Raw genomic sequence first — 13,713 nt, forward strand, 5'->3', positions numbered from 1 at the left:
CAGTGTTTAAAATAGCACAAGAAATGGAAGTGGGAAAATTCAGCTGAGCTCAACAATAAATACACGTAATCCTTTCTTTAAAAAAAACCTATTAAAAAGTCATGAATCTAAGACCACTTCAAACAAACATACAGAACATCATACACATCATACACAATACACCCAGCTAATCACACGATCACACACACCGACACACACATATACACTTAGGTCACTTTTGGGGACATTAAATCTAACCCTAATCTAACCCTAACATAACCCTAACCTTAACCACTAATCCAAAAAAATCCGCATTTTACGATTTAGGGCCACAGCTTTTGTCGCCAATTGACTGGCCTTTAGTAGTCTGAAATGTGTCCCCAAAAGTAGGCTAAGTCAGTACCCTCCACTGTCCCACAGACACAATATAGAAGTTCTCCATTTTGTGTCTGGTTTCATAAAGTCATAAAATTTTCCTGGAAACTTTGTAACTACCAATAAAGGCTGTGATAAATGAAAGTGAAGACAGAGTAAAACATGTTTTAAAACAGAATATGTCTAACCAGTATGACCTACTTATTACATTTATTTCCAGTTCACTATTGAATATGTGAGCAAATCTTCCACTTTACACTGTACAATTGTCCAGTGATGAAAGTCATTCACTGGCTTGTTGATTGCGTAAGTGTCTGGTAGGTTGCATTGGAGCTGACATCACATCTTCTGACTCATAAGTAAATGTGAGAGTGAGTGTGTACGGCACAAAACTGCAGCGTCATCAAAGGTTTTAATTCTGGTCAACCTCTCCCTTCTTCTGCTGAAAGACAGAATTGCAGATGTTGTTCATCTTACTGAAGAAATTCAAATAAATATGAAAAGGTTAAAGTTGGACAAGGGATACAAACTCTATTTTGAGCAATTCATTTTGCTTATTAAGGAAAGTACTGTGCTACCTAAGATGTAAACCCATTTGTTCAGTCTAGTCTCAAATATTATTGCAGGGAAAGTGATCATCACGGCCAGATGCACCAAGAAAGCCTGAGGAACTGCATCAGCTTGAGGTAAATACATTAGCTGATGTTAAATAGTACACTGTTCCTGTTAAACAGATGGTTCTCACTTCCTACCTGTACTCAATAGGCTCAGTGTCCATAGCAACAGCAGTTATACAGTTATAATAACTGTAGCACTCACATTATTGATGTATGATTAAAGTAATTCATTATCTCAATAATTTAATGGACTTCCAGAGCTGAGGGGTCTTGACTGCAAAAGTCTAGTCACTTGTTTAGTGTTGACCCCCTGTCTTACATAGTCTTATATTGCTGGGAATTTTGGGGGGGATTTCATGAAATTAAAGGGGTAAATTGGGGGGGGACACAAGAGCCCTATTCTAAAAAGGGACGATCAGAACTGAAGCAGGTATAGTATCTGAGTCAGGCTTCAAAACACTTGATTCACTACAAACATTCTCATTGTCATTCAACTCTCCCTGTCTGTTAACAAACCTTTCATATCTTTCAAACTGAACACACAATTTCTGTTATAAAATTTAAGTGTCCAAGTCCAAGCTGATATAATATTAATAATATTTTGCAGATTTTAGAAAGCCCCTCCAGAGCCACAGAATAGTTTATACAGCTGTTTTCACAAGCGGAGTAGTATGATGCTGGTGGTGTGTCCCTTTAAGAGGTGCTTACATTTAATGACTACACACATATTTTTAAGGTTAACAGATTTTTTTTAGATCAAATGTGTTTAAATTTGACAGTTTCTAGGCAGAAAACAGCATATGGTATTTAACCAGAGCTGCATACTGCCAATGAGAAGACATTGAAGTTACCTTTAGACCATTATGTGGGCAGATAATAATGAACAGATCTTATAAGTGAATGGTTTAATGGATACATAGTAAGGTCAATTTTTAGTTCCCACACTTTTGAATAAGAGACGGATTCGCTGAGGTAAGGTCAGTTATTTTCCAAAATCCTTGCTACAACAGTTTTTCAAAGGAAAAGTGTTTTACTTCACCGAAAGCTCTGGGGTCATGGATAACATCGTCATGGTAAAAAATTCCATTACAGTGGGAAATCAGGGATTGGCAAATATACTGTAAATGCAATGCAGCCTGTATTAATTACTTACTGTAACCATGAAGTCACTTAACCATTTACCAGGCAAAGGAGAAATTAAACACACCTACCTAAAAGGAACGCCCCCTCACAGCTGGAATCAATCAATCCACTTACAAGCATACACATTCCTTTTTGACTCCAGCCATATTCTCATATCATGCTCATTCATATTCTTGGTTCTGTTGTCAGTGCTTACCTGTTTTATGTAATAATGCTTTATTTTTATGTTTGAGCTTAAACCACACACATACACACACACACACACACACACACACACACACACATACACACGCACACACAAAGAAGTCTACAAAGAAATAAAAATAAAGGGTAAGGGGTAAATAATTATAACATAACAGCATAAAGTCACATTGGATTCCAAGACTTTTAACCAAGTCTTTGTCGTAATCACCATTAGTTTGCTCAGATGTCATTGAAATAGCTCCACCCACTGATGAAGACCATGAAATGCAGTTGAAAGCTCTGGTAAAAAAAGGAGCAAGTAGATTTTAAAAATTCAGATTTCACTGTTTCAAATGTCAAAATACTCCAAATTAATGGAGCTATTGTATATGACAGCAACAATTTCAGCATTTAAATGTGTCAAATGAACGTTTAAATGGTTAAAGTGTAGAGATCATTCTTAAATATATATTTAAAAAATATATAAAACCAACATATATTCACTATGGGGTTATGAATAGGAACAATTGAATATATTATAATGTAAAACATACAATTAGAATTCTGTTTAAGCTGTGTATATTTTTATTGATTCAGAAAATATACACAAATATCATAGTAATAAAGTTGAAGCGTGGTGAAGAAATGTACAGGACATCAGTGACATCCATACATCCTGACAGGCCTGGGTCAAAAACACTCCTCCCATTGGCTTCCACACACACACACACACAGACACAGACACACACACACTTCCCTTTTTTGTCCCAGGGCTCTCAGGAGGTGAACAGTACTCTCCTCTCGAACCTCACCTTCAAACAATCTGTCACATTTTAGCCAAACAGTATCTATACATTTTACATTTACAAAAAAGCAAATAACCAAAAAATACAAATGTAACACCAGACTTGTTCACCACCAAGATCATATAACTCTCTCAAGTCTTTTTCATACCTGGAGTTACAAGCTGGAATAAGGCTTTTTTTTCATATCATACAATCCCTTACGGCTCTCCCTTTATCCCGCCTTTCTCCTCTTCCTCCTCCAATGAGCGTGTTTTCTTTGTCAACATCTAACGGGGTAAGACATTAAAGTATGCTGTAGAGGAGGAAGTACTAATGAAAAGGTTACCTCAGGGACAAATCTCCTGTTATAATTCATCAACCGTCCCTTTTTTCCCCTCCCCTCCCCTCCCCTGTCTCTCCCTTTCCTCAGACTCTAAAGCAAAGCTGGAGGCAAAAAAACGAACAAGACAATAACACACAGACGCACACTGACATTTATTGACAAAAAACAGCCTTGCTCCCATCTTCAAAATTCACTGCGGACTCTCCTACATTCACTCCCTTCCTTCTGATCTCTATTTTTAAGCATTTCCCCCGTCTCGTCCTCTCTGTAGGCCCCCGGATACTCCAAAGTTGTTTACATGTTTGTTTTTGTTTTTTTAACACCACAAAGCAGCAGATGTAGCTCTTTAACTTTAGCAGGCTAAATGTATTCTTATTACAGGTGGAAACCACAGAATAACTGAAATAGAGTCAATTTTGTGCACTTTGATGTATGTCTCTTTTTTTTTTCCTTTTTTTCTTGAGTTGATGGTGAATATGAGTGAAGACGGGGGGTGAGACCTCCATGTTGTTTCACCCCCCCCTCTCCTTGCCCCCCGCATCCCCAAATTCCCGTCTCCGGCCGCGCCCGCCAAAAGCAGAAACAAACCAGTTCCAGCCAAAAGTTTGTTTGTCTGACTGGTTTCCATCATGTCAGGGCTCCTCCTGGTCACCAGCATACCGACAGACACGCGGACGCCCTCGGCACCCCCCTTTTAAGGGCCTACAACGCCTCCTTCTCCTCCTCCTCTTGCTTCCTCTTCTTCTTCTTCTTCTTCATCTCCTTCTCCTCCTCCACTCATTCATGCTTTCATTCACCTTTTGAAAAGTAAAGGGTATTTGATACCCTGCAGCTGCTGCAACACGACGACAAAGCAAAGCAAGGAAGAGAAATGTCACCTTTTTTTTTGCAGTTTATTAAAAGATAAGACTGGAAATATTCTATATGTTTGTTATTGTCAACAAATACCACAAAAAGACCAACTTCAACAGTGGCTTTCTGTCTCATTTTTTTGCATATGTTTCTCGAGTAGTGCAAATACTGAATATAAATTATCAATATGTAGGCTAATGTGAGATCACTTGAAAACTGGTACTGAAGGAACATGTGACGTAGTGTAAAGCTGTGTTTCTGGACAACAATAGAGCTCTATGGCACAGAGAAATAATGCATATCAGGCTTTAGCTACACAAACAGTACTTATAAGAAGGATCAATTCATTGCTGGATTATGGGATTAGCAGACAATAAAAAAACAAACAGATTTATCCTTTAAATTCAGAAGAAAATGTCTGACTGGTGAAACTGTATACATCCATTCCAAAGTACTGTGACACTGTTGCTGTGACACTGATCATTTGGAGCATGTTGTTTTGCAAGTGTTATTATTTATTAGTATGTGAGCACACATGCATGTCCAAGCAAAGCATTGTTTTGTGGCTGCATTGCATTCTTGTCTGAGATTGCTTTTGATTGTCTGACACCAAAACAGATGTGTATCCTTGATGTTTGAAATTGTAGGAGGAAGAGGGAAAGCAGCAACATGTCAACTTTGAATTCTGAAAGAAACGAATTTAATAAAAAATAAAAAAAAGTAGTGCATATAGAATTAAAGCAATCCTCTTTCCTAGCTGTTTGATTTTGCATAGATTTTGAATACTTTGAGTAGCACAATAATTGTTATTTGTTGTTAATTGTTATGGAACCAAGGTCAATTTAAAACTTTCGAGGACAAATTTCAGACTGAAGACCAGTTAATTGGGGACAGCTTGTCCATTGGGGACAAAAGCCATGTCCCCCATTGAGAAAAGGCTGATTTTTGGGTCAGTGGTTAAGGTTAGGGTCCGGGTATATCTCCAGGAAATTGATGTACAAATATGTAATGTCCCCAAAAGTGACCTAGGACACGTGTGTGTGTGTGTGTGTGTGTGTGTGTGTGTGTGTATTCCTCATATTGTGGCACATCGCCTCTCTTATGGGGAAGAAGAAGCAAGTCCCTTTAATGTAAATGATTCTTTTTTTGGGTGAAGACTTGGTTTAAAGTTAAGGTTAGTTTAGAGTTATGTTAAAGTTCTGATTAGGCATGCAGCAGTTATGGTTAAGGTCAATGTCCTCTGAAGTGATGGAAACATGGACTGTGTGTGTGAGTGTGTGTGACGTGACCATACCTGCCACTGACCTGCAGGCCAGCCAAGAAGAACTCACTTTGCCAGATGTTCAAATGGCACACTGACCTGCGTGTGGAGGGAAAGATGAAAAGCTTGAAGCACAACAAAGACAAAAAGTGGAAACTATCTATCAGCCCTGGATGTACGCCCTGTCTTTATTTCTTTGGGCTATTTAGTTGGAACGTGGCTAGTTGTGATTAGGTAGCTATTATTTTGTCTATATCGTGCACATTGTAAACTGAGTTGTATTGTATTTGTTTGAATTTGGAACATCAGCTGCCTCTAATTATTGTCCTGCATGCAAGATTCTTTGAACGGTGATATAAAAGCACAGCGGGATTCATTTGGAGAACAGGGTCGATGCAGTCATTGCAGACAGGATCACTAACAAATGAAGAACCAATGAAGAGAATCCAATTACAAACTATGAAGAAGCTTTGGGACACAGGGGGCCTGGCTCAGTGGATTAGTCTGTGTTCATATCACAATAGATCAAATGGAAACTGCAGAGTCACAAAAACGGTTTAACATCTTGGTGGCAATTATGAGCAGATTATGTCTCAATATTTCCCAGCTTTGATATTTTCAATTTGGCATTATGAATTATGAAACAGAGAGATATCTGCTGGAGCTGATTAAATACAAGCCCACTAATTTTACACATCAAAATAAGTTGACTCATCACAAGGAGGACTGTCTGTGGAAACAACTATATAAGGTGTGATATCATCAGGGTTATCTAAGGTTAAGTTTGGAGACTTGTGACGGATCACCTGCTTTATAAACTAGGGAAGTGACTAAATGTGACTAAAAGTCAGGCATTCAGAGCTTCTGCTGCCTCAATGTGGATCATTCTTTCATTTTATCTGTCTCTTGTGAGTCTCCCACATTTTAGAAGAGTTCCCCTTTAAAGCTAAATCATGTCATTTGTACTTCCCGATCTGAATTTCCTAATGACGAAAAGACTCATAACGCCAACTCCATTCACAACATCATGAAGGGAGTTTCAGCTAACTGCTCCAACGAGGAGTTTAGGGCTAGGTGTCACAGGTGTAACATATGCATGTATTTTAACTGCTTTACTTTTGACTAAGGTCAGGGGCGATTCTAGGATCAGACCTTTAGGGGGGGCTTACTCATTTCTCTGGATAATGTAAATTACAACAATAAATATTAATACATAGTTTAGTGGTCTACTATAGTGTATTATAATAATGGTTCAGAATAAACAATTACAGATTTCTACCCTACAGTAGTTAATAAAGCTGCATATGACAGAATTATTTAAGTATGTTAAACATGTTAAAATGAAACCATTTGAACCTGTAGCATAATTGTTTGTCCCATCTCTAACAGACAGGTTTGAGCCCCCATAAAAAGGGTCTAAAATCACCACTGCTTCAGGTAGGAAATTTTTAATGAGCTGACGAGAGTTTCCCCAGTGTGGGATTAATAAAGTCCATTTTGTTTTTGTTTCCTGATTGGTCAGCTGACATGTCATGTGATTGTTGTGTTCGATCTCAGGTCTCCCTCTCTCTAACCAGGAAAGCACACCGCATGGAAAGCACCTGTACTCTCACTGAACATGTAAAACCACAGCCTTCCAACCTGTGATGCATTGATGCGTGCTTGGTCGCGTGCTGTGAGGTCAGAAGAGGACACGTTGGCCGGGGCCCCGCGATGAAGCCTCATGGCCACCTTCCTCTCCCTCTCGGCTCGTTCTGCTCTGCCCGCCTGAGGAGAGCGGTTACCTGCAGACACACACATACACACATTAAAATGAAATGAAAGCTACAGTGTTTTCTATGCTTCGAATGTTGCTTCCTTCCAAACGAAGTCCCGACCTGACTGCTGGACCACACGTGTGACCGGGTTAGAAGGAGCTGCGTCTGCCTCGTTCCTGACTCTGTTGGCTGCTGAAGGGTTCGGCCCAGACGGCAAAGCTCGACCCCCGGCTCCTCTTTGGCCTCCTCCTGCTCTCTCCTCTCCGTCTTTTCCCTCCCTACGGTCCCTCTCTCCGTCCTCCGCCGTCCTGCTGGCTCCCTAAAAACACAACGGAAACACAATGGAGAAGATGTGAACCTCCGAGCTGGTTTATTCTGCTAAGAGCGTGACAGGAAAATGAGATTCTGGAGGAGAGCCACTCACAAACTTCAGCATGCTCCAGTCAAAGACGTAGTCGTAGGAGAAGCCCTGCCTGTGGAAAAGGTTCCTGAAGAGCTGCCTCAGATACGAGTAGTCTGGCTTGTCGTCGAAGCGCAGGGAGCGACACAGGTTCAGATAGGTGGAGAATACAGCTGGAGGGCACAAGAGGGAGACAGTCAGGTATGGTGTTAATGGGAAAAAGTAACAGAAATACTGCCCTCTCTAAATCCCCTTGTGTGTGTGTGTTTTTTCCTTTAATATAAACTCCCGTGTTGCCTGTTCTCATCTTTACTCACAGGGGTATCCTTTGCAGAGCACCTCAATGGGAGTGGACATTTTCTTTTCGCTGATACGTTCATACTTCTGCCTCTTGGTGGCGGCCTTGAGCCCCTGCCAGGGCAGAGAGCCCAGGTTGAAGTACATGAGAACGTAGCCCAGAGACTCTAGGTCGTCTCGCCTCGACTGCTCTGTGGAGGAAAAAAGACAGGGTCAAGGTTAGGGTTAGAGCATGGATAGAGAAAAAGAATGGAGAGAGAATGAAAAGGCAAAAAAAGGCTGAGGGGGGGAGGAGTAGATGACACCTGCACAGATATCTAGGTCAGCCTTCTTGTGTGTGTGTTGTCTCACCGATGCCCAGGTGGGTGTTGATGGAGGCGTAGCGGGCGGTGCCGGTGAGGTTCTTATTCTCGCGGTAGGGGATGTGCTGGTGCGTTCGGGCGTCGCGGTATTTCTTGGCTAGGCCGAAGTCGATGATGTAAACCAGGTTGCCTTTCTTGCCGAGCCCCATCAGGAAGTTGTCAGGCTTCACGTCTCGGTGGATGAAGTTCTTCAGGTGGATGTATTCAACCCGACTGATCTGGACCAGAGAGACGGGGAGTGGATGTAGAGACAGTTAATATATTGTGTCAATTTTCTGTTAAAGTCAACTTGCACAGATTGCTTTGGCCAGGAAGTAACTCATGTTAAATATTTCTTTACTTCAAAGTATACTCTTTAGTACTAAACCTTCAAAAAGGTTGAGGTACTGGCGACAGAGTTTGAAAAACAGAATGGCCAAATATCCATATTTTTAGAATATGGGTCAAAAACACTGGATCCTACACTTCCCATAATACAACTCAACAGTGTCTTTCTTGAGATCCTCAGCACCTGCTAAAGGCCCTCGTCTTTCAAGTTCGTAATATGTCTGATGACATCATCAAGGTTATTTTTTCCAGATTGTAGAGAGCTCCTCCAGCACCATAACGAATGATGCAACTATTTTCACAGACTGAATAGTAAATGATGCGAGACAAAATCCACAGTCCTCCATCTGTGCACATTTATTAAAAAAATGATTTGACACTAATATGAGGCTTCAGCCATCCAAATTAGTCAAATAAATCAAGTATATTTCAAAGTTGCAGTATTTTATTTTCTATGTTATGGTCCTTCTACTGCTGCTCAACAGGAAAACACTGTTGATACACAAAGAGCTAACTGTAACTGTGGATGATTTACACTTTATTTGACTAACTCAGACTGCTGAAGCCTCATATTATGACCTCAAAACAAGGTCTGTTGATTTTGTCCCCCATCAGGAGGAACAGGTATGAACACGAGGAAGAAAAGTGAACAAGGACATGTTCATATGTGCATCTGACTGCTGACTTTAAAAATGGTCAACTTTGATCCTCTCTGGTTAAATGCATTCAAAACACTCAGTGTAGAATAAAATCTCCATGTTTCCAGATGAGTACACTCTTTTAATGACTGGCAGTCAGTTGCTCTACTTGAGATCATCAATTGAAATTCAGTGGTGTTGCATCTCTGGTGGAGAGTGATTTTATAACCCCATAGTTCTAAAGTCTTTTTCTTATTTCAAAACTGAAAGTGAATTTTAAAGTCTCATTGGGCGGTGAAATAGTTGAGTCATTGTTATTGAACCATAACCCTGTCATCCTGTCTGCAGACACAGTATATCGAGGTCATTTTCCGTTATGGGACAGTTAAAATCTTAGTTATTGCCCCTTTACAGGAGAGGAGAGACAGCAGAAAGTACAGCTGGGAAAAAGAGGGCACGGCAGCTGAGAGAAAATGGGACGAAAAGAACAAATGTGGCAGCTGTAGACTAAAAAATGACATATGAGGGATTAAACGGGCTCATGAAAGACACAGCGGACCGACCTCTGCGACGAGGATTAGGCCGTCTTGCAGAGCTTCCGTGTTCTAGATCGGAATTGACTTTTATGGAGGAGCTAAATTGTTGAAGATACTGAAGGGATAAGCTTCAGAGCTTTAGATGAGCGTTATTCTCTCATTCCAAGTGATCCATTTAGTTCCAGTCCAAAAATAGCTGCGTCCTTTTATTGAAATATGTGTAATTTCCCAGCCTGAGGTCGACTTCAGTGCAAGGTTGACTAGTAACGGTGTAAGTTCAGCCTTTTTAAACATGCTCAGAATGGTATATCTTATTGTTATCTTTCTCAGATGAACCCCTGATGAACTGTTAGATTTTGTGGACTCGGGTCAGTCAGTCTGTCTCACCATCTGGTCGGCCAGCAGCAGGACTGTTTTCAGACTGAACTTGCGGGAGCAGAAGTTGAACAGGTCCTCCAGACTGGGGCCCAGCAGCTCCATCACCATAACGTTGTAGTCGCCTTCTGCTCCGCACCATTTAATAGATGGGATTCCCACTGTTGGGAGAGGAAGAGGAGGGCGATATTGTATAAAACATCATAACTATTAACTCTGTATGTGCATCATTCATGGACAGATCTACCATATGGGCTATCCAGGCAAGTGTCCGGGGGCCCTTGAGCAGACACTCACTTTTATTTTACTACCAGACTCTACAGAAAGACAACACAAGGCATGACCCATTGTCTTGATGTGAAAAATGATGGTTGCTGTCGGAAACCTAGTATATCCAACACGAAATACGGAGTTACAAGGCTTCTACCCAACTGCAGCGGTATCCTATCAAAATAAAAGAAAATTGAGTCTCGTGATCGGTTGTTTTATTTGTCTATTTGACAGCTGGGCAAAGTGATGATTGGTTAGCAGGCCAAACAACTAGCGGAAAATGGACAGCACCATAACTAAAAGCCCTGCAGGGCTGCCAAAAGAAAATGAAAAGAGAGAAACAGTCGCAATAAAAAAAAAAGTCCTGCAAATAGATAGCTGTTTCAAAAAGGCTAAAAAAAAGGAGGTTAGAACATAAATGAATAATGAGGGGGGGGGGGGGTAAGCTTCAGAGCCCATTGGCCTCTGGGGTACTAATCAAGCCTTGTCATCATTAAACTCAAACATCTACGTGAAGTAACTAACACATTTCTGAGCGTGCGTGTGTGTGTGTGTGTGTGTGTGTGTGTGTGTGTGTGTGTGTGTGTGTCAATTTAAGTTTATTTTCTTCATTCAAATTTGTATCTGCTTTTCTTACCTTTTAACCTGCCTCGGTGCTGCTGTAACATGTGAGTTTCACAGCAGGGATGAATAAATCTTATCTTATATTATCTTACATCTGTTAATTCCAGCTCTTCAGCACCCCTCAACAACATGACCACTGTTATCACTCAGCAACCTTAAACACACTTAAATATCCATTAATTGCTTCCTGAACGCACCCTTAACTGCCCTGAAATGTTTTACAAATGTTTCCCATAAAACCTCCCAAAACAACTGTAATCATTATAAATACCGCTCAACAACTGTAACTACCCCTCAAAAGCCTGAAATGCCCCTTTGTGCCTATAAAACTCTTCACTACTGCTCAGCGCCCAGTAATAAAGCTCCTAAACTTCTCACTCCTCACCTCCGCCCTGCATCATCTTGTAGAATTTGCTCTCAATGTGGAGCTGTGGATGTTTGGTTTTCACACACTCCAGCTTGATGGCCACTTCCTCTCCTGTAGCGATGTTAGAGCCTGATGAAGGAAACAGCAGAGTGAATACAAGGAAAGGCGTCTGTGTGTTAAAAAAAAAAAAAAAAAAGGGAAAACAGGCCAAATTCTCACCGAGGTAAATGTCTCCAAAGGATCCGCTCCCTATCTTCCTCCCGAGGCGGTACTTGTTTCCCACTCTTAACTCCATGGCTCCTGACCTTTTCAACTCACTGAAAGGGGCAACACACACATGCACACACACACACACACACAAAGAAACTGTCATCAATCGCTATGATCAAACTGTGGTGCAAAGCTGCAGACTTGAAACTCAAAAGCTACGGGCTCTGAGGCTGCTGTATCATGACAGAAAACGACGTTGGAAGCTTGAGATGCATCGACAGGAGAGATGAGAAAGAACGAAAAGAAGAGAGAGAGAGAACTCCAGAGCCAAAACGGTGACGTAGTGCACCCTGAGTCCAATCACTGGAAATGTTGCTCAATCCATGCTACGAAGCTTCTTATAATGCGACTGAAACCCCAAACATAATGTAACCACCTTGCTCCCATCAGCCACATGTGGTGGAGTTGCAAGTCGTGACCCCTTCAGGGGACGCGTGTGATAATAAATCCTCGTGTCTCAAGAGGATGACAATGTAGGCCGGCGCTAGTGTTTGTAAAGTGCACGAGGGAGAAGGTGAGAGCAGAGGAGGAGAACAGAGCGTGGAGTTGTGTAACATGATTTATTCAGAGGTGCAAAGGAGAGGGTTGGAACGGGGTGGGACGGGGAGGAGGAAGGAGGAGAAGGGGAGGAGGGGGGGGGGGGGTGTTTGGCTGGATCAGCATCTCACACACTCTTCCTCACAGCACTTCAAAGGAGTCTGGGCCTGTGCACGATACATTTGCATAAACTCCCAAATTTCTGACTGGAGTCCCTTGACAAAATCCGAATGAGTCATGCTCCCCCCAACACTCTCATCCCCAAACCGTCCAGTAAGTGGGACATAACAGAGGGCTTTTTTAGACAGAGGTTACAAGCCAGTTTGACATTGCAATTGAATGCTTTTTGCAGTCTTGGCTGCATTGTAAGTACAGCAGGCCTACACCCACATATCATACATCCACATACACTGAAGCAAAGCACTGCTGCACCTTTACCTCAGCTTTCTCCAGCTCATTCTCCTCTCTCCTCTCAGCTGCAAAAAAAAGGACTGCAAAATCAGGTGAGACGTGATATTTGACAAAGACACTTCATACTTGATGCAGTTGCAGAGAGGAAATAAGGGGGGGGGGGTGCACAGCGATCATCCCTCACTGACCATCAGATGTGATAATAATTCAGACAGCCGCACCCTCCTTATAAACAAGCAACCCCCCCCCCCCCCAAACCTGACTTTATTTGGACTCTATTGGTTCAACCCGAAAACACACACACACACAAGCCTCCAGATACCTTGACTAGCCAACATGCACCCCCACACACACATCCCCCCCACCGCCTCCTCACCGGGTAGTGTCAGGCTCCGTGGTCGCCCTCGGGCTCTGTCTCACTCAGGACCCTGGACAGCGACGCACCGACGCGGCTTCAGACGGCTCATAACCTCGGAGATGTGTGACCCGACCACCCCCACTCCTGAAAAAAAGAGCCACATATCCGGAAAATTCTCACGGTCACGATTTTTTTCTTTTTTGGAGGATAAACGCTGAAACCAAACACCAAAGTCCTCCTCTCTCCTCTTCCTCTCTTCTCTCTCTCTCTCTCCTCACACACGCCCACCCAGCCGGCCCTCTCTCAGTTTTCCACCATTGACAATATCAATGATGTCATCCACAGACTTGCAGAGATGCCCGGATTGTCTTTATGGTGCATTCACGTGCTCCTCGGATGCTCTCACTTCCCGAGATGAGAAGTCGTACTTCCGACGTTGGTGCGTTCATGGACTTGTAGGTCGTGAGGAAATAACATGAGCGCTACAAAAAAAAAAAAGATTATTTTGTGTCTATCTCATTGCCGCGCCAGTACTAAAATGTGGCCTTACCTGAAGTATCAGAGTTAAAGCTAATAAAAACCTTTTCTAACAAATGTCGGTGACTCTATGTGGACTGCAACTAACAGTGACAACATAATACCTCAT

At 42.0% G+C, this 13,713-nt stretch overlaps 1 protein-coding gene across 1 annotated transcript; it reads right to left on the reverse strand.

The window, feature by feature from the left end:
- Positions 1-4,084: 4,084 nt before the first annotated feature.
- csnk1e (casein kinase 1, epsilon) lies at positions 4,085-13,180 on the reverse strand. The gene is made up of 11 exons (XM_053340914.1): positions 13,086-13,180; positions 11,711-11,808; positions 11,510-11,620; positions 10,243-10,391; positions 8,344-8,572; positions 8,013-8,183; positions 7,720-7,868; positions 7,416-7,614; positions 7,180-7,322; positions 5,572-5,637; positions 4,085-4,260 (listed from the first exon to the last, which is right to left on the reverse strand). The coding sequence occupies exons 2-10, from the start codon at positions 11,784-11,786 to the stop codon at positions 5,605-5,607; spliced, it is 1,260 nt and encodes a 419-aa protein (XP_053196889.1). The 5' UTR covers positions 11,787-11,808; positions 13,086-13,180; the 3' UTR covers positions 4,085-4,260; positions 5,572-5,604.
- Positions 13,181-13,713: the final 533 nt, after the last annotated feature.

The sequence above is a fragment of the Scomber japonicus genome, chromosome 20 (assembly GCF_027409825.1).
Source record: "Scomber japonicus isolate fScoJap1 chromosome 20, fScoJap1.pri, whole genome shotgun sequence".
NCBI lineage: Eukaryota > Metazoa > Chordata > Actinopteri > Scombriformes > Scombridae > Scomber > Scomber japonicus.